This window comes from Elephas maximus, chromosome 13 (assembly GCF_024166365.1).
Source record: "Elephas maximus indicus isolate mEleMax1 chromosome 13, mEleMax1 primary haplotype, whole genome shotgun sequence".
NCBI classification, from domain to species: domain Eukaryota; kingdom Metazoa; phylum Chordata; class Mammalia; order Proboscidea; family Elephantidae; genus Elephas; species Elephas maximus.
This window is the reverse complement of record NC_064831.1, coordinates 104012981-104034362: the sequence shown is the minus strand read 5'-3', so window position 1 is coordinate 104034362 and position 21382 is coordinate 104012981. Positions and strand designations below refer to the sequence as shown.

Sequence of the window (21382 nt, the reverse complement as noted above, 5' to 3'; positions counted from 1 at the left end):
AAGGATAGAATCCTACCAAACTCATTCTATGAAGCCACCATATCCCTAATACCAAAACCATGAAAAGACACCACAAAAAAAGAAAATTACAGACCTATATCCCTCATGAACTTAGATGCAAAAATCCTCAACAAAATTCTAGCCAATAGAATTCAACAACATATCAAAAAAAAAATTCACCATGACCAAGTGGGATTTATACTAGATATGCATGGATGGTTCAACATGAGAAAAACAATTAATGTAATCCACCACGTAAATAAAACAAAAGACAAAAAATTGCATGATTTTATCAATTGATGCAGAAAAGGCATTTGACAAAGTTCAACACCCATTCATGATAAAAACCCTCAGCAAAATAGGAATAGAAGAAAAATTTCTCAACATAGTAAAGGGCATTTATAAGAAGCCAATAGCCAACATCATTCTAAATGGAGAGAGTTAAAAGCATTCCTCTTGAGACTGAGAACCAGGCAAGGATGCCCTTTATCACCACCTTTATTCAACATTGTGCTGGAGGTCCTAGCCAGAGCAATTAGGCTAGATAAAGAAATAAGGAGCATCCAGATTGGCAAGGAAGAAGTATCCCTCTTTTCAGATAACATTATCTTATATACAGAAAACCCTAAGGAATCCTCAAGAGAACTACTGAAACTAATAGAAGAGGTCAGCAGAGTATGAGGATACAAGATAAACAGAAAAAAATGAGTTGGAATCCTCTGCACCAACAAAAAGAACATCAAAGAGGAAATCTCCAAATCAATACCATTTACAGTAGTCCCCAATTAGGAATAAATTTTACCAGAGATGTAAAAGACTTATACAAAGAAAATTACAAAAAACTTCCCTGCAAGAAACCAAAAGCTACCTACATAAGTGGGAAAACATACCTTGCTCATGGATAGGAAGACATAACATTGTAAAAATGTCTATTCTACCAAAAGCAATACATAGATTTAGTGCAATTCTGATCCAAATTCCAACAACATTATTTAATGAGATGGAGAAACAAATCACCAACTTTATATGGAAGGAAAAGAGGCCACGGATAAATAAAGCATTGCTGAAAAAGAAGAACAAAGGGGCGGGGCCTCACTCTACCTGATTTTAGAACCTAGCATACCGCCAAAGTAGTCAAAACAGCCTGGTACTGGTACAACAACAGATACATAGACCAATGGAACAGGATTGAGAATCCAGACATAAATCCATCCACATATGAGCAGCTGACATTTGACAAAGGTGCCAAATCAGTTGAATAGGGGAAGGACAGTTTTTTTAACAAATGGTGCTGGCATAACTGGATATCCATCTGCAGAAAAATGAAACAAGACCCATAACTCATACCATGCACAAAAACGAACTCAAAATTGATCAAAGACCTAAACATAAAATCTGAAATGATAAAGATCATCGAAGAAAAAATAGGGCCAACATTAGGAGTCCTAATAATGGCATAGAGAATTTATAAAACATTACTAATGACGTCGAAGAAAAACTAGATAACTGGGAGCTCCTAAAAATCAAACACATATGCTCATTCAGAGACTTCACCAAAAGAGTAAAAAGATTACCTACACACTGGGAAAAAGTTTTTAGCTATGACATTTCCGATCAGTGCCTGATCTCTAAAATCTACATGATACTGCAAAAACTCAACTACAAAAATACAAATAACTGAATTAAAAAATGGGCAAAAGATATGAACAGGCATTTCACTAAAGAAGACATTCAGGTAGCTAACAGATACATGAGAAAATGCTCACAATCATTAGCCATTAGAGGAATCCAAATCAAAACTACAATGAGATTCCATTTCATTCTAACAAGGCTGGCATTAATCCAAAAAACAGAAAATAATAAATGTTGGAGAGATTATGGAAGGACTGGAACACTTTTATACATTGCTGGTGGAAATGAAAAATGGTACAACCACTTTGGAAATCGATTTGGCACCTCCTTAAAAACTTAGAAATAGAACTAGTATAAGATCCAGCAATCACACTCCTTGGAATATATCCTAGAGAATTAAGAGGAGCAGATTATATGCACACCCAAGTTCACTGTGGTACTGTTTACAATAGCAAAAAGATGGAAGCAAGCAACATGCCCATGAATGGATAAATAAATTATGGTATATTCACAGAATCCTTCAAAGAGGGACTCTTCAAAAAAGAAGGATCAGTAGTTGGAAAATATGGCCTTGGTGATAGAAACAATGCCAGAGATCAAATGATAGAATTTTGGAAGACCAATGACTTCTTCATTGCAAATACCTTCTTTCACCTACGTAAACGGCGACTATACACATGGACCTCGCCAGATGGGACACACAGAAATCAAATACACTACATCTGTGAAAAGAGACAATGGAAAAGCTCAATATCATCAGTCAGAACAAGGCCAGGGGCCGACTATGGAACACACCATCAATTGTTCATATGCAAGTTCTAGCTGAAACTGAAGAAAATCAGAGCAAGTCCACGAGAGCCAAAATATAACCTTGAATATATCCCACCTGAATTCACAGACCATCCGAAGAATAGATCTGACACGTTGAACACTAGTGACCGAAGACTAGACGAGTTGTGGAATAACATCATCCATGAAGAAAGTAAGAGGTCACTGAAAAGACAGGAAAGAAAGAAAAGACCAAGGGGGATGTCAGAGGAGACTCTGAAACTTGCTCTTGAGCGTCTAGCAGCTAAAGCAAAAGGAAGAGTTGAGGAAGTAAAGAACTGAACAGAAGATTTCAAAGGGACTCTCGAGAAGACAAAATAAAGTATTATAATGACATGTGCAAAGAGCTGGAGATGGAAAACCAAAAGGGAAGAACATGCTCGGCATTTCTCAAGCTGAAAGAACTGAAGAGAAAATTCAAGCCTCGAGTTGCAATAGTGAAGGATTCCACGGGGAAAATACTTAATGATGCAGGAAGCATCAAAAGAAGATGGAAGGAATACACAGAGTCATTATACAAAAAAGAATTCATCGATATTCAAACATTTCAAGAAGTAACATATGATCAGGAACCAATGGTACTGAAGGAAGAAGTCCAAGCTGCTCTGAAGACATTGGCGAAAAACAAGGCTCCAGGAATTGATGGAATATCAATTGAGATGTTTCCAGAAACAAATGCAGTGCTGGAGGTGCTCACTCGTCTATGCCAAGAAATATGGAAGACAGCTTCCTGGCCAACTGATTGGAAGAGGTCCATATTTATGCCTATTCCCAAGAAAGGTGATCCAACCAAATGTGGAAATTATAGAACAATATCATTAATATCACATGCAAGCAAAATTTTGCTGAAGATCGTTCAAAAATGGCTGCAGCAGTATATCAACAGGGAACTGCCAGAAATTCAGGCCAGTTTCAGAAGAGGACGTGGAGCCAGGGATATCATTGCTGATGTCAGATGGATCCTGGCTGAAAGCAGAGAATACCAGAAGGATGCTTACCTGTGTTTTATTGATTATGCAAAGGCATTTGACTGTGTGGATCGTAACAAACTATGGATAACACTGCAAAGAATGGGAATTCCAGGACATTTAATTGTGCTCATGAGGAACCTTTACATAGATCAGGAGGCAGTTGTTCGGATAGAATAAGGGGATACTGATTGGTTTAAAGTCAGGAAAGGTGTGCGTCAGGGTTGTATTCTTTCACCATACCTATTTAATCTGTATGCTGAACAAATAATACGAGAAGCTGGACTATATGAAGAAAAATGGGGTATGAGGATTGGAGGAAGACTCATTAGCAACCTGCATTATGCAGATGACACAACTTTGCTTGCTGAAAGTGAAGAGGACTGGAAGCACTTACTAATGAAGATCAAAGACCACAGCCTTCAGTATGGAGTACACCTCAACATAAAGAAAACAAAAATCCTCACATCTGGACCAATGAGCAACATCATGATAAACAGAGAAAAGATAGAAGTTGTCAAGGATTTCATTTTACTTGGATCCACAATCAACAGCCATGGAAGCAGCAGTCAAGAAATCAAAAGATGCATTGCATTGGGTGAATCTGCTGCAAAGGACCTCTTCAAAGTGTTGAAGACCAAAGATGTCACCCTGAAGACTAAGGTGCGCCTGACCCAAGCCGTAGTATTTTCAATTGCATCATATGCATGTGAAAGCTGGACAGTGAATAAGGAAGACTGAAAAGAGTTGATGCCTTTGAAATTGTGGTGTTGGCGAAGAATATTGAATATACCATGGACTGCCAAAAGAATGAACAAATCTGCCTTGGAAGAATTACAACCAGAATGCTCTTTAGAAGCAAGGATGGTGAGACTGTGTCCTACATACTTTGGACGTGTTGTCAGGAGGGATGAGTCCCTGGAGAAGGACATCGTGCTTGGCAAAGTACAGGGTCAGCGGAAAAGAGGAAGACCCTCAACGAGGTGGATTGACACAGTGGCTGCAACAATAAGCTCAAGCATGACAACGATTGTAAGGATGGCGCAGGACTGGGCAGTGTTTCACCCTGTTGTGTATAGGGTCGCTATGAGTCAGAACCGACTCAACGGCACCTAACAACAACAACGACATTCACAGAATATCATAGTATGCATCAATAAAGAACAGTTATGAAGCTGTGAAACATTTCTTAACATGGAGGAATCTGGAAGGCATTATGCTGAGTGAAATGAGTTAGTTGCAAAAGGACAAATGTTTTATAAGACCACTATTATAAGGCCGCAAGAAATAGTTTAAACAGAGAAGAAAATATTCTTTGACGGTTACAAGAGGCGGGAGGGAGGGAGAGAGGGAGAAGGGTATTCAGTAATTAGATAGTAGACCAGGAACTACTTTAGGTCAAGGGAAAGACAACACCCAATTCAGGAGAGGCCAGCACAGCTGGACTAAACCAAAAGCAAAGAAGTTTCCTGAGTAAATTGAATATTTCTAAGGCCAGCATAGCAGGGGCAATGGTTTGTGGATCATGGTCTCAGGGGAATGTAAGTCAATTGGCATAATAAAATCTATTAAGAAAAAATCCTGCATCCCGCTTTTGAGAGTGGCGTCTGGGGTCTTAAACACTAGCAAGCATCCACCTAAGATGCATCAGTTGGTCTCAACCCACCTGGATCAAAGGATAATGAAGAACACCAAGGACACAAGGTAATAATGAGCCCAAGAGGCAGGAAGGGCTACATAAACCAGAGACTACATCAGCCTGAGACCAGAAGAACTAGATGGTGCCCAGCTACAACCGATGACTGCCCTGACAAGGAACACAACAGAGAAACCCTGAGGGATCAGGAGAGCAGTGGAATGCAGACCCCAAAGTCTCATAAAAAGACCAGACTCAATGGTCTGACTGAGACTAGAAGGACCCCTGTGGTCATGGCCCCCAGACCTTCTGTTAGCCCAAAACGGGAGTCATTCCCAAAGCCAACTCTTCAGACAGGGATTGGACTGGACAATGAGATAGAAAAAGATTCTGGTGAAGAATGAGCTTATTGGATCAAGTAGACACTTGAGACTATGTAGTTATCTCCTATCTGGAGGGAGATGAGAGGGCAGAGGGGGTCAGAAGCTGGAGGAATGGACACAAAAAGAGAGAGTGGAGGGAAGGGGCAGTCTGTTTCATTAGGGGGAGAGCAATTAGGAGTATATAGCAAGGTGTATATAGATTTTTGTATGAGTATATAGATTTTTGTATGAGAGACTGGCTTAATTTTTAAACTTTTACTTAAAGCACAATAAAAATTAAAAAAAATTACTTGAAAAGTGGCCACCCATGGTATAACAATTGGTCTCTATTTGTCTGAAGCAACAGAGAAAGAAGGAAACTCAGCAATAGGGGGAGGTTTTGGAATATGTGGCTAATTGCCTCCATGAACAACTGCCGCCTTTGCTATGAGATCAGAACTGAATTGTGCTCTGCTACCATTACTGAATGCTTTGAGCAAAGATTCTATAGCAGAGTCCTCATCAAAAGGGGGAAAATGTGGAGCAAAATATAAAATTATCACAGAATCCAGAATTTCTGAAGCCATTGATGCTAGATGAACCACAAAACTATTGCCCTGATATAATCTTTAACCATGAAACCATAACCAAAAATATCCCCCAAAGTCTTCTTTAAGCCAATGAAAAGTCTAGCTTAACTAGTAGAAAATATCTGCAATGAGCATTGCAGTCTTTTAAATAACCATAAGGGATCAAATTGATAGCTACTTAAAAAGTTAAAGAGGAAGAGTGGGGGGGCAGGGGTTTATGTCAATAGGGGAAGAACAAACTGGAAAATGAATGTAAGAGAGGCTGCACAATTTTAAGACTGTATTCCATGTCACTGTATTGTACATATAGAAATTGCTGAACCAGCGTATGCTGTGCTGTGTATATTTTCAACAACAATAATTTAAAAGAGAGAGAGAGAGTCATGAGGCAGAGGCTGAGCAAGCCTGAGAAGAAACTACCTTCAGTCCAATCTGAAACACTCCCCAGAAAACATTCTGGAAAATAGGCTCAAATGAAAAAAAAAAAAAAAGACTAAACAGTAAACAAAGTAACGTAAGGCAGAGTAAAGAGAAACAACCAATTGTACAACCGTTCCTACAAAGATGGTAGGTATGGGAAGGCTCAGAAATTTAATTCAACAGACGACAATTAAAAATTTGATGAAGAAATAAGAAGCTGTCAAAATTGCATAGATTAGAAAACATGATACAAATGTCTAACAAAATGTCTAATAATGCAAAATAACCATTGATATTACAAACTCAGAGGAGTAAACAGTCCATTAGACCTTTGGAAGGTCGACAAAGCCAAATTTAACTTGGCTCACTAAGAAGACTAATAAACAGGTAAGTAGAAAAAATACCCATACATACATACATATATCCAAACTGACTCTCGAAGAACTAGACAATTCAAATGGCCCCATAACTTGTATACGTGTGCGATAACCATACAGAGAACAGCCAGTCCAAATGAGTCTATATAGGCATGTTTATCAGGCATTCAGAAACAGCCATTCATATGCAAGGCACTGAATATTTGTATTATCAACAAATATAATTGATTTTTGGAATGTATTATTTAAAGTTTAGATTCCACAAATTGAACTATTCGCTATATTAGAATATTTTTACCAACCTAAGAGATCAGTAAAATTTTGCCTTCTCTCTTGCCTTTTTCTAAATCTAAATACATTGTAAAGTATGTTCATCTCCTTATTTCGTCTTTGTCTTCTTGCTATGTCCAAAAACTTCTGCATGAGATTTTACCAAGCTCATTTGTCCTGCCCCAAATGCAATTACATAGAAAGCCAATAATGTTAATTGAATTCTCTGAATTGTACATAAGTAGTTATGGTTAATACATTTAAAATGAAACAGCATGAGTTCAACAGATGTGTTTATGGATTGACCTTTACTTAAAAACTTATCTTTACTTAATAAATAAACAAATAAATCTGACATTTGATATTTCCTTTTATATGAATCCTGTACTTAGCATTAAGATATTGTTTGTAAGAATCTGTAAATGATTATTAGCTCTGATATCAATAATAAGTAAAATACTGGAAGATAAAATGCTGTGAAAAATTGCATTCCACAATCATTCAATGAGACAAATATAAACATATTTAAAGAAAAAAACTCATCTTGCTACCTAGAAGACAGATCACCTCACTTTAAGGTGATTAAATCTAAAAATATCCCAAAACAATTTTGTATACTTCCAAATAGTATGCACAACTTATCAGCATAAGGTTCCTTATGGAATAACGGGCCAACAGAATAATAAATGCTTATGTTGCACATAGCCATATTACTTATCTATTTGGTAACACGGGTCCTATGTAACAAATTCTAGAGTGAAAACACCCAGATGGTTGGCACCAAAACTGTTGTAAGTATTCTCTGGTTGAACAGCGCAGCTACAAACAACCCCATGACTTCTGCCAGATTCCAGCTCCCCACCAAGCACCCCCTCACAGTGTCCACACCACAGGGTACTCACAGCTGGAGAAAATCAGTGGGCATGAGTGCTCATCCATGGGGAAGTTGTGCAGCTGCAGCTGGCACTCTGCGTTAATGGTGAGCCTGTAGAAGAGCCAAGCATTACTCTTGGAGACCCCAGCAATCACCCAGTGAAGCCCATGTGCCAGGCTATGAGGGTGTCATGGTCCCACAATGCGGGAACATGGAAGACAGCTCATGGGTTCTGGGTGATGGGCGTCCTCATTAAGAAATGCACTCAGATGCTTTTGTTGTGTTGTGCTATTTTGTTTTGTTTTTAACTACAAATAGCAGAGAAAATTCCAATTAGTAAAATTCCAAACTGAGTCTAGAAATACAAACAAACTCAGAGGGAAGACAAATAAAACCAACTGTTGTTTCATCACTAGCTGTTTTCAATTTGTTTGACTGAATTAAAACCTTTCATTGTGAAATCAGTGTAACTGGCTAAATAAACCTAATGTCAAATTAACTCACTTGTAGGGGGTGTTCCACATTTGTACTTTTTCCCAAGGCAGGCAGTGATGGCTATATTAAGTGTGGCATTGGGTTGCTCCAGAGCAGGTAACCCTGAATTTTGGAGTTTGCATAAAGCATTCCAGAACCTGATATGTCTCCAGTCTGGGTTTTGCTGAGGCTCAAATTCACTTCAGAGTCCCATCATATTTCCTCAAGAATTGAGGGGAAAAACCAATGAGGATCTGTTACAAACTCCTGCTCTCTAAATTTAAATTTAGTTCATCAGCAGAGTTCCCTGCTGTGGCTTTTTTATTTGTTTGTTTTTGTTCCCAGCTTGCTGAAATTATTTCCCTGAAACTCTAAAATTTTCTAATTTTCTGCTTACTTTGATCTTAACCCATATCTGTATTTCTGCTATAGGTAAGTGTTTAACATTGTGAGTTACAGATTTCTCCCCATGGCTACAATTCATTTGTAATAAAAGCTTATGATACCAACTTATTCCATTATTGGCAGTGCTAATTTTGGATCCCTTGGCAAAGGTGGTGTCCACCAGATTTCTCCTGTGTGCAATAACCTTTTCTCTGGGCTGGTAAACTTTGAAGCCATGTGAGTGTTCTTTTCCCCAACAAAATTACACTCAGTGGTGTAATTCCTTGTGAAAACTGCATCAGTGATTGAAAATTGGAGATTTCATAATTTTCTCTTTCCTACCCATTTACTAACTAGCATTCATCTAGATAAAAATAGAGGAACTCTCTGCTCCTGTTTTATTATCATTGTGGATTCTTCTGAATTGATGCAATGGTTTAAAAAAATATCACTTATGTGTGTTCTTGCAAAAATAATTTAACCTCAATCTAATAATGAGCTAACAGACACAAATTCAAACTGTAAAGCATGGTCCAAAACTTCAGGCCTGTACTCTCCAAAATGTACAAGTCACAAAGAGAAGTGCTAGGGGAACTGAACTAGTTTCAAGGAAACTGCAAGGCACAGGAGTGTAAGCACTTCACGATCCTTGGCTGGACCCTGGAAAGTGGGGACACCTGAATATCTTATGGAAACCCTGGTGGTGTAGTGGTTAAGTACTACAGCTGCTAACCAAAAGGTCGGCAGTTCAAATCCACTAGGGGCTCCTTGGAAACTCTATGGGGCAGTTCTACCCTGTCGTTTAGGGTTGCTATGAGTCAGAATCGACTCGACAGCAACAGGTTTGGTTTTTTTTGGTTTGAATATCTTATTGTTGTGTGATGTTACATTTCTGGGGTAAAACAGCAGTATTGAAGTTATGTAGGAGATTCTCTTGTTCTTAAGGGGAACAGGCTGAAATATTTAGGAGTCAAGTCTGCAACTTAATTTAAAAAATGAACAGCAAAAACAAATGTGGTTATGCATGTATACGCATGTGAATATACATTTGTGTGTGTGCAGCGGGGGAAGGGAAGAGAAAAAAGAGGGCACAAATGTGGCAAAATGGTAATGAAGGAAAAGAGGCATTTCTTGTTTTATTATTTCAACTTTTTTGTAGCATTGAATTTTTTCTTTTCATTTGAGAAGAAAAGAGAGAGAAGTCTCAGGAACAATACAATCCCAAAGTGTTATCGTTTTTGACAAATACATCACCTTTTCTCTCATTGTTTTTCAAATGCTTGTCCCCTTGGGCAAGATGTGCTGGCAACAGGTTTTCCTGGGTAAACTTGTCCTTACTGTTCATTGGGGATACAGATGTTGCTGCTGCTGCAGGGCTATGCATGGGTCAGAGCCCAGGACAGGTAGGGAGGGAAAAAGGGATGTAGACACTGCCCTGTGAGTGTATAGCTTGTGAGGAGGAACACAGCAGGCATTTAACCAAATACATGTATAACTAAGAGTGTAAAAAATGCTTCAAAGGAAAAGAACAGCTAGATAGAAGAGACAAAATGGGCCAATGTAATTTAGATTGGGGACTTCAGAGGAACTTTCTGAGAAGGCCTTATCCAAGCCAGATTCCTGAAGGAGGATCTAGGGTTAGCCAGCTGGTGAGTTTTCCCAGCACAGGAAATGGGGTGTGCAAAGGCTCTGGAAAGAGGGAAGGAAAGAGGGAGGAAAGAGGAGATGGAGTGAATGCACGAGTTTAACACCCTTAAATACCCAGGAGGAGGCCAGGGTGGCTGGAAAGGGTATGTGAAAGGAAAAGTGCTGAAGCTGGAATTGGAGAGAGAGGTAGACCAGGGCCAGGGTGTACAGAACATCTCAGGGCATGTTAAAGACGCTCAGTCTTACCACAAATTCAAAGGGAAGCCCTCATTGACAGAACAAGAGTGGCATCTGAAATGGATGTTTAATGAATATCACTTTGCTGCTATAGGCAGGACTGGGAAGGCAGAAGGAAGGGCATTCTCCCCGTCCAGGGAGGAGGTGGCTTGGGTCTGTCTGTGGCAGCAGAGATGGGGAGAGGTGTACAAAATTGTCAGATTCTAATAATGGGTTGGGTGGGTAGAGGAGGGAAAAGGAGTACCCATGAGATCTGGAGGAAAGGGTGCAGGTGGTGCTGTCCACTGGAGGATGCAAGTCACAGATGGAGAAAAGAAAGATATCACACATCTCAGCTGAAGCATACTGAATCTGAGATGCCTTTACACCTTCAGAGTAGTAGTTCAGAGGGATGTTTTGGGTTGGATTAAAAAAAAATACCTGTCGCCATCGATTCCGACTCATAGCAACCCTACAGGTCAGAGTAGAACTGCTCCATAGGATTTCCAAGGGGTCCCTGGTGGATTCAAACTGCTGACCTTTTGGTTAGCAGTTGAGTTGAGCTCTTAACCATTGTGCCACCAGGACTCCATTAAGAATGCCGTTATTGTGCGCGGTCAAGTCTATTCCAACTTGTAGATTATCAGGACTAAATTTTTCAGAACGTAGTAGCAAGCCAGTCATAAAAAATCACTGGACTTAATGATAAAAATAGGGTCTCATCTCTCTGGTGATCTAATTCAAGAATCCAAAGTTAGATCGTAAGTAATTAAAGATCCACACAGCATATTACCTTAAAGTGTAGAGGATTTTCCCATCATTCCAGATTCTGAGGAGCTGGTTGGGTGTGGTGATCCAGTGGGCCTCTGCAGTCTTAGAATTGCGGAAGATGGTATCTGGGATCCATATCAGCCCCACCATGTTGCTATTTAGGGTAAGGATCTTCATCGTGCTGTTAAATCGAAGGCGGGTGTCTGTCCAGGTCTGAGCAAAAAATATATCAATTTGATATTCCTGAAACAAAGCAGAAGGAGAAGGCAGTTTGTCTTAGTCATCTAGTGCTGCTATAACAGAAATACCACAAGTGGATGGCTTTAGCAAAGAGAAATCTGTTTCTTCACAGTAAAGTAGGCTAAAAGTCCAAATTCAGGGCATCAGCTTCAGGGGAAGGCTTTTTCTGTTGGCCTTCTCTTCAATCTTCCCCCAGACTAGGAGCTTCTCCACGCAGGGACCCCAGGTCCAAAGGATGCACTCTGCTCCCATCACTGCTTTGTTGATGGTATGAGGTCCCCAACTCTCTGCTTGCTTCACTTTCCTTTTATCTCTTATAAGATAAAAGGGTGTGATGCAGGCCACACCCCAGGAAGCTCCCTTTACATTGGATCAGGGAGGTGACCTTATTAAGGGTGTTACAATCCCACCCTAATCCTCTTTAACCTAAAATTACAATCATGAAATGGAGGACAACCACATGATACTGGGAATAATGGCCCAGGCAAACTGATACACACATTTTGGGGGGGAAATAATTCAATCTATGACACAGTTCTATTAATGAATTTTACAGATGCTTTTTTTAATTTTTTTGTCAGAAGTTTTTTTTTTCCTCCATGTTTACACCCTCACCTCCCCATTCACCTTTCTGTGAGTACTTAACACTATGCCTGGCTCAACATGGGAGACATTCAACAGATGTTAACTGGTACTATTCATAGTGTGATAACATATGTGAAAATGCTTTGTAAACCTTATTGTAATACAAACATAAAGTATAATGAGAGCCCAAAAGATACAGAAAAATAAAATTGAAAGTGTGAGCTTAGACCTTGCATTCACAAGCCCAAACTTTGACAGGTAGCTTCAGATCTTTAATCTGTAAAATGGGGAAAATGCTAGTGCCCACCTTCTAGAGGTATTATAAAGACGAAAAGATGAAAGGAAATGATTAAATAAAAAACACTTAGTGCTTGGCATAGAGTAAGTTGTCCATAAATATTAGCTCATGTGATAACTTTTTTTTTTTTTTCCAGTTAGGAGCCTCCTCAAACAACACAACCCAGAACAAAAAGAAACAAAGCTGCAACAACAAAAAACTACAGAGGTTGTAGTCACCAGACCCATATGCTGATTCTGACAGAAGTCTGAAGAACTCAGTTATAGAGGCAAATTCTGAGCTCAGGAAGGCCTTCAGGGCTCACCCTACAGAATGAGATCCTCTGTAACCGCCAGATACTAGGATGGGACTTCTGTTGTCACAGGACTTGAGATCTGTGTCTAGACTGGATACCATAGAGGCCATTCCTCTAGTCAAAGTTTATAGGGCCATCATCAGTTTCATGAAATTGAGAAGCTGACTATCAGAGATTTTATGCCTTTCACAGTTTCTGTTATGTCTTAGGTATTGCAAGTTTACTATTTTATAGAGTGTGAGTTCAGTTCTATTCAACTAAATCCAGTATTTTTCCTTTCCATGGAGTTTCCAGATATAGAACCTTTCTGAGATAGGTAGTTCAGTTGACTAACTCCCACCTTTTACTAACTAATTGATTTTTCATCATTTATTTGGAGCATTGATGATGCCAGGCCCTGGAAATATTGGATACCCGGCACTGTGATGAGCAGCCCAGCTCCCACCCTCAGGGAATTTACATTCTAGTCAGGAAGATGGGCACTAAACAAACAGTTAAGTTAAAACTTGCAATATGTCTGATGGTCATATATTCTTAACAGAAAAATAAGGCTGGTGTACCAGTGAGGGTTCTAGTTGTTGTTGTTGTTGTTGTTAGGTGCTGTCGAGTCGGTTCTGACTCATAGCGACCCTATGCACAACAGAACAAAACACTGCCCGGTCCTGCGCCATCCTTACAATCGTTGTCATGCTTGAGCTCATTGTTGCAGCCACTGTGTCAATCCATCTCGTTGAGGGTCTTCCTCTTTTCCGCTGACCCTGTACTCCGCCAAGCATGATGTCCTTCTCCAGGGGCTGATCCCTCCTGACAACATGTCCAAAGTATGTAACACGCAGTTTCATCATCCTTGCTTTTAAGTAGCATTCTGGTTGTACTTCTTCTAAGACAGATTTGTTTGTTCTTTTGGCAGTCCGTGGTATATTCAATACTCTTTGCCAACACCACAATTCAAAGGCATCAACTCTTCTTTGGTCTTCCTTATTCACTGTCCAGCTTTCACATGCATATGATGCGATTGAAAATACCATGGCTTGGGTCAGGCGCACCTTTGTCTTCAGGGTGACATCTTTGGTCTTCAACACTTTGAAGAGGTCCTTTGCAGCAGTTTTGCCCAATGCAACGCATCTTTTGATTTCTTGACTGCTGCTTCCATGGCCGTTGATTGTGAATCCAAGTAAAATGAAATCCTTGACAACTTCAATCTTTTCTCCATTTATCATGATGTTGCTCATTGGTCCAGTTGTGAGGATTGTTGCTTTCTTTATGTTCAGGTGTAATGCATACTGAAGGCTGTGGTCTTTGACCTTCATTAGTAAGTGCTTCAAGTCCTCTTCACTTTCAGCAAGCAAAGTTGTGTCATCTGCATAATGCAGGTTGTTAATGAGTCTTCCTCCAATCCTGATACCCCATTTTTCTGCATATAGTCCAGCTTCTCGTATTATTTGTTCAGCATACAGATTAAATAGGTATGGTGAAAGAATACAACCCTGACGCACACCTTTCCTGACTTTAAACCAATCAGTATCCCCTTGTCCTGTCCGAACAACTGCCTCCTGATCTATGTAAAGGTTCCTCATGAGCACAATTAAATGTTCTGGAATTCCCATTCTTTGCAGTGTTATCCATAGTTTGTTATGATCCACACAGTCAAATGCCTTTGCATAATCAATAAAACACAGGTAAGCATCCTTCTGGTATTCTCTGCTTTCAGCCAGGATCCATCTGACATCAGCAATGATATCCCTGGCTCCACGTCCTCTTCTGAAACTGGCCTGAATTTCTGGCAGTTCCCTGTTGATATACTGCTGCAGCCATTTTTGAACGATCTTCAGCAAAATTTTGCTTGCATGTGATATTAATGATATTGTTCTATAATTTCCACATTTGGTTGAATCACCTTTCTTGGGAATAGGCATAAATATGGATCTCTTCCAATCAGTTGGCCAGGAAGCTGTCTTCCATATTTCTTGGCATAGACGACTGAGCACCTCCAGCACTGCATTTGTTTCTGGAAACATCTCAATTGATATTCCATCAATTCCTGGAGCCTTGTTTTTCACCAATGCCTTCAGAGCAGCTTGGACTTCTTTCTTCAGTATCATCGGTTCCTGATCATATGCTACTTCTTGAAATGGTTGAATATCGATGAATTCTTTTTTGTATAATGACTCTGTGTATTCCTTCCATCTTCTTTTGATGCTTCCTGCATCCTTTAATATTTTCCCCTATGGAATCCTTCACTATAGCAACTCGAGGCTTGAATTTTCTCTTCAGTTCTTTCAGCTTGAGAAATGCCGAGCGTGTTCTTCCCTTTTGGTTTTCCATCTCCAGCTCTTTGCACGTGTCATTATAATACTTTGTCTTCTTGAGAGGCCCTTTGAAATCTTCTGTTCAGTTCTTTTACTTCATCAATTCTTCCTTTTGCTTTAGCTGCTCGATGCTCAAGAGCAAGTTTTAGAGTCTTCTCTGACATCCATCTTGGTCTTTTCTTTCTTTCCTGTCTTTTCAGTGACCTCTTGCTTTCTTCATGGATGATGTCCTTGATGTCATTCCACAACTCGTCTGGTCTTCGGTCACTAGTGTTCCAGGGTTCTCGTTAAAATAGAAAAATGCTCTCTAATATTTAAAGCAGGAATAGCTATATCACAGGGAGCCCAAACTTTGTCCAAGTATTAAATGACCAGGGAAACGATGCCAGGGGAGCAGGGTTGAAGCAAGTTCTCATGGGAGCCCTTCCAGGGCCTTGGTGAGGCTCAGCAAACATAGCAGGAGTGTAGAAAACCTCAGCCACCAGAAGGGTCTACCTAAAGTCCTCTCCTCTAGAGAATAATGGTCTCTGCCTCCTCACTACCTTCCAACACCTGCGTACCTGACTTTCATTGGCAGGCTCTAAACCCAGAACCACACAGAGCCAGAGTCTAAGAGGACGTGAGTTTGTGCCATTCCCTGTCATATACCCCAGCACACACTGACTGATATAAAAATGCATTTAAAAGATTGCTGAGACAAAACTAAAGCTAAACCAAAAGAGCATTACCATTGAGTCAATTCCAACTCACAGAGACGCTACAGGACAGAGTAGAACTGCCCCATAGGGTTCCAAGGCTGTAATCTTTATGGAAGCAGACTACCACTTCTTGGTCCCATGGAGTAGCTGGTAGGTTCAAACCACTGATCTTTGGGTTAGCAACCGAGCTTTTAACCCCTGCACCACCAGGGTTCCTTGTTTTTGTCCTAGATCTCAGAAATAGGGGCCAATTCATGTGGAATTGGAGGCTGGAACCATAGTTGCTCATGTTACACATGGGTGAAATATTTAGCAAAATCAACACCTGTAATAATTTGGAAGGCAGGGCATTTGCCTAGTGTGTGTTTTGTTGCTCTTTGGGTAGAGGTTGTATAAAGAATGTTAATTAGCATGTATTGACTACTATTTAATGTGCTTGGTTAGTTATTACAAAAAGAAACAATCTCAACTGGCCAGTTTGAAAGTGGTTATGGAAAAGAAAAGAAAGATACAGCCAATGCAGGGTCTGCTAGGTTTGGAAGAGGCAGATGTCCCCATTAACGTCAGCAAAGTAATAACACTGAGAAACGCTGTGTCAGAAGCCTATTAAATCTTAGCTTTGCAGAAATAATCAAACCCTTTGCTGAATGGATTAAGTTGCCACCCTGTAAAATCTTTAATCGTACAGATGTGGCTCAAGGAAAAGAGATTCCTAAATGTGGCTCTCCTGCTGAAACTTGGTAGGGGCAAGATGCTTGCACTTAAAGAGTCACTGTTGTTAACTGCTTCGAGTTGGCCCCAGACTCATGGTGACCCCATGCATAATGAATGAAACACTGCCAAGTCCTATACCATCACCATGATCTGTTCTTGTAATCCACAGAGTTTTCATTGGCTGATTTTCTGAAGTAAATCTCCTGGCTTTTCTTTATAGTCTGTTCTAGGCTGGAAGCTCCACTGAAACCTGCTCAGCACCATAGCAACACTTAGCCTTCACTGACAGATGGATAGTGGCTGCACATGTGCTGCAATGTCCAGGAATAGAACCTGGGTCTCTCACATGGTAGGTGGCAAACCTACCACTAAAGTACCTGAACCCCATTGTCACGGAGTCAATTCTGACTCATAGCGACCCTACAGGACAGAGTAGAACTGCCTCACAAGGCTTCCGAGACTGCCACATCTTTCTCCTGAGGAGTGGCTGGTAGGTTCAAACTACTAGCCTTTCTGCTAGCAGCCGAGTGTTTAACCACTGTACCACAAGGGCTCCACTGAAACATCACTGCCCACTAATTTAAAAAGACAGTAATATTGACAGCAAGGGAGGAAGTGAGAGTGAGGAAGGGAAGAGGAAAGGAGAGGAAGAGAGTGAGACGGGAAGCAAAGGAAGGAAGGAGAGAGAGTGAGAGGAAGAAATGGGGAAAGGATAGGGGCACTGGCATGCAACAGCAGAGGCAAGGAGCCACCCTGGGAGCAAAACTGGAGCCTTTTCCAGGAGGACTCTCCACCCCAGCGACAGGGCCCTGCAGTGGGTTCCAGAGTTGCTGCAGACTAGTGGCTGGTGATTATGGTGGTCCTGGCCCCTTTCCATCACTTTGTGTAAAGTGCATGTGTAGGGCAGAGAGGCCTGAGATGGATTTTCTTCTTAGTTTATAGGTTGGTGGAGCAAGGAAAGCTGGCTCCAGACTTGATTTAGAGGTTAGCATACATGTTTATGACTTTGACCTAGGGCTGTGATTGGACTGGCCTTTTGGTTTGTTGCCTCCCTTGAAGAGGGGATAAGTGCATTTTTCCTGACATGGGGAAAGTTAAATAAATATTTGGTGGCTGGATATAGATCATGGTGGTCCTTAATGATGTTCATCCAATACTGCAGCTCCCCCTCTTTAGGGTAAATGGTGGAATTGCCCTTTCCCACCTCACTGTGGGGCTGGGTCTGGCTGTCACACTGTGATAAGGCGAAATACAGCAGGGTGGTAGGTATTAATCTCAGGAGACGCTTGAAGAGCAGGTGTGGGTACCTGAGAGTGTGTGGAGCACAGCCCCTGCTGACTCACCCTCACAGCCCCTGCTGACTCACCCTCGACACAGATCACAGGTGAGAAATTACGCCATGGACACAGAAGTGGGGTTGGTAAGAGGAGCAAACCCCAGCCCGTCCTGACTGGTAGGGTGGGGAAGGAAAGAAGGGTTCTGTGACGTTGCGAGGGGGAGCAAGAGAGCCACACTGAGAACACGACTTATGATCCAAGACCTCGGTGAGGTGTAGGAGTGAGCCAGGGGAATGAGAGCCTAAGAAGGGGAGGCACCTGGCCTGAAAGCTTGTGCTGTGCAGAATAGAGGGCAGTGCAGTCCCTCCCACCTTGACTTCAGGATGATGATTTACGACTGAGTGGGTAACATGCTGCATTTCCACAATAGTTTCAATAAAAATGGGAATTCCTGGGTGCTGCAAACAGTTAACATGCCAGCTGCTAACAGAAAGGTTGGTGGTTTGAGTTCACCCAGAGGCATCTTGGAAGAAAGGCCTGGAGATCTACTTCTGAAAACCATGGGGTCACCATGAATCAGAGTTGACTCAACAGCAACTATTTACTTTCGCAACAACTACGTGATAGATGACTTCATCATACGTCCCATCGTCAGTGGCCGGTAGGAACTTTGATATGTCTGACCTCTGCTTGAAGTATGCAGAACCTGTCACTGTAGCAGTACTGTTCGGGGGGACGTTAATGACCCTTTCACTGCTTTACTGCTTTCTGTTGAGGGGTGCATATGCTGGATGCTTTGTGGGGGCCATGCTCTCCTTTACTCTCAAGTACTGCCCCAAACCTAACTTAGAACAGCGTGACAGCAAGCTTGGTGTGGATGTTTTATTGTGGACACACTTGACTAAATGTTGGAGAAACACTTCACACCCACAGAGAAATATATTTTTTACTTAATTCATCAACTTTCTTTGTAATGACATTAATCATCCTTCCCATATGCAGAGGAAAAAATAATTCTTAAAGTGTCATTCTAAAAATAAGCAACATTCTATATAATTCATAAATAAGCTGTGAAATTAATGTGTATAAAATATTAGTAAACATAGAAAAAAATTTTTTTTTCCTGCAGGGGAGAAATGTGCAGAATCCCCCGATTTAAGCCCTAGTGCTCATGGAGAGCCTACATTCATAATTTGTTTCAATAATTGGAGCTCTTAATGATTCCTAAATAACCCATGAAATGTGCAGTCTCTGGAGAAAAAAACAGAAGACATACAGTTCTGAAGAAGTTTTAACCAAAACATCTAAAAAATTATTCAAAAAAAAAAATTCCTAATACTTCCTTCTTTTACCGAAGAAGAGGATTTTGTGACTCCAGGTCTTCAACAAAATACTGAAGTCTAACTGACATTAGTACCTTCCTGACGTTAAGAGATTTTCATACCTGCCTTTGGTACCCACGGAGTCCTGGCAACCCAGAGTAATTTGACAATGGAGGAGGTATTTACAAGTGGCGCAGTGGTTAAGCGCTCATCTGCTAACCAAAAGGTTGGCAGTACAAAACCACCAGCCGCTCCTTGGAAACTCTATGGGGGCAGTTCTGCTGTTGTATAGTGTTGTTATGAGTCAGAACCGACTCAATGGCAGCGACCCTATAGGACAGAGTAGAACTGCCTCATAGAGTTTCCAAGGGGTGCCTGATGGATTCAAACTGCTGAACTTTTGGTTAGCAGACGTAGCTCTTAACCACTAGGCTACCAGAGTTTCCATATATATATACGAAGTCCATTATATATGGTTACATGTATAATTGTTATATATATATATTAGTTACATACGTATTTGTGAGAATATGAAGCACATATTGCCCCATACAAATAGCCATGTTAGCTTAGCTATTTTTCATATTAATTCACATTGGTTGTTTTTAGCTGCCATTGAGTCTGCCATGTCTCATAGCAACCTTATGTATAACAGAATGCAATGTTTCCAGGCTCTGTGCCGTCCTCACAGTTGTTGGTATGTTTGAGCCCTTGGTTGCAGCCACTGTGTCAATACATCTCAGTGACACTCTCCCTCTTTTTCACTGACCCTCTGCTTTATAAAGCATGATGTCTTTCTCCAGCAATTGTTTCCCCCTGATGACGTGCTCAAAGTGAGTGAGATGAAGTCTCGAAATCCTCACTTTTAAGGAGCATTCTGACTGCACTTCCTCGAAGACAGTTTTGTTCCTTCTTTTGGAAGTCTATCATATATTCAATATTCTTCTCCAACCTCACAATTCAAATGCTTTAATTCTCCTTAGATCTTTCATTTTTCATGGCCCAACTTTCCCATGCATATGAGGCAATTAAAAAGACCATGGCTTTGTTCAGGCATGCCTTAGTCATTGAAGAGACTGGTATGATATACGTACGGAATATTGGGAGAGTGAAGGCTACAAATTAATCTAATTCATTAGTACTTTGCAACTAAGTAAAGCAAGATTCATTGCCCATCTTGAACAGTAATGTGAATGATTGGTTTATCAATTCATTAACTTCACATATAGATGACAGAACACCAGGATGGGGGGATGACCTGGATTTCCTGGCCCAGGTTGTAAGGCAGCCTCCTATGTAAGTCTCTGCTGTCTGCAAACCACCTAATCACAGGCTGCTCACCATTAACAACCACGGGCGGGGGCGGCGGGACAGGCATACCTTGTGGAGAAAACCATAGAGCACCCTTACACTTGCCTCAACCTCCCCCAAAGTGTTTGAGAAGTCCACAACTGCTTTTTCTTATTTTTTAAAGATTAAAGTTGTGAAATATGCACACCTTTAATTTTAGGGTTTCATTCTTTCTGCAAGAAGGTTCTGCAAATTACCTTCTTTTTCCCTAACATGCAATTACTTTCATAACAAAGTGTGTGAACTTCTTGAAAAATTGTCCCCCATTTTCCTAGTGTATCACCTTTTTTAAAATATTATTTTAATTTTTATTGTGCTAAAAGTGAAAGCTTACAAATCAATTCAGTCTCTTATACAAAAATTTATATACAACTTGCTATATACTCCTAATTGATCTCCCCCCAGTGAGACACCACACCCCTTCCCTCCACTCTCTCTTTTCATGTCCATTCCACCAGCTTCTGACCCCCTTTGACCTCTCATCTCCCCTCCAGATAGGAGATGCCAACATAGTCTCATGTGTCTACTTAATCCAAGAAGCTCTTCTTCACCACCGTCTTATCCCATTGTCCAGTCCAATCCCTGTCTGCAGAGTTGGCTTTGGAAATGGTTCCAGTCTTGGGTTAACAGAAGGTCTGGGAACCATGACCACCGGGGTCCTTCTAGTCTCAGTCAGACCATTAAGTCTGGTCTTTTTACAAAATTTGGGGTCTGCATCTCACTGCTCTCCTGCTCACTCAGGAGTTCTCTGTTGTGTTCCCTGTCATGGCAGTCATCGGTTGTAGCCGGGCACCATCTAGCTTTTCTGGTCTCAGGCTGATGTAGTCTCTGATTTATGTGGTTTT

General features: G+C 40.9%; 1 protein-coding gene across 1 annotated transcript in view; it reads right to left on the bottom strand.

Moving 5' to 3' along the window:
* GABRG3 (gamma-aminobutyric acid type A receptor subunit gamma3) overlaps positions 1-21382 on the bottom strand; it is a 966133-nt gene that overhangs the window by 452038 nt on the left and 492713 nt on the right. Inside the window, exons 4-5 of the mRNA XM_049905849.1 lie at positions 11472-11692; positions 7986-8068 (exon numbers count right to left, since the gene is read on the bottom strand). Of these exons, the coding sequence (XP_049761806.1) occupies positions 7986-8068; positions 11472-11692 (304 nt within the window). The remainder of the gene's footprint in view (positions 1-7985; positions 8069-11471; positions 11693-21382) is intronic.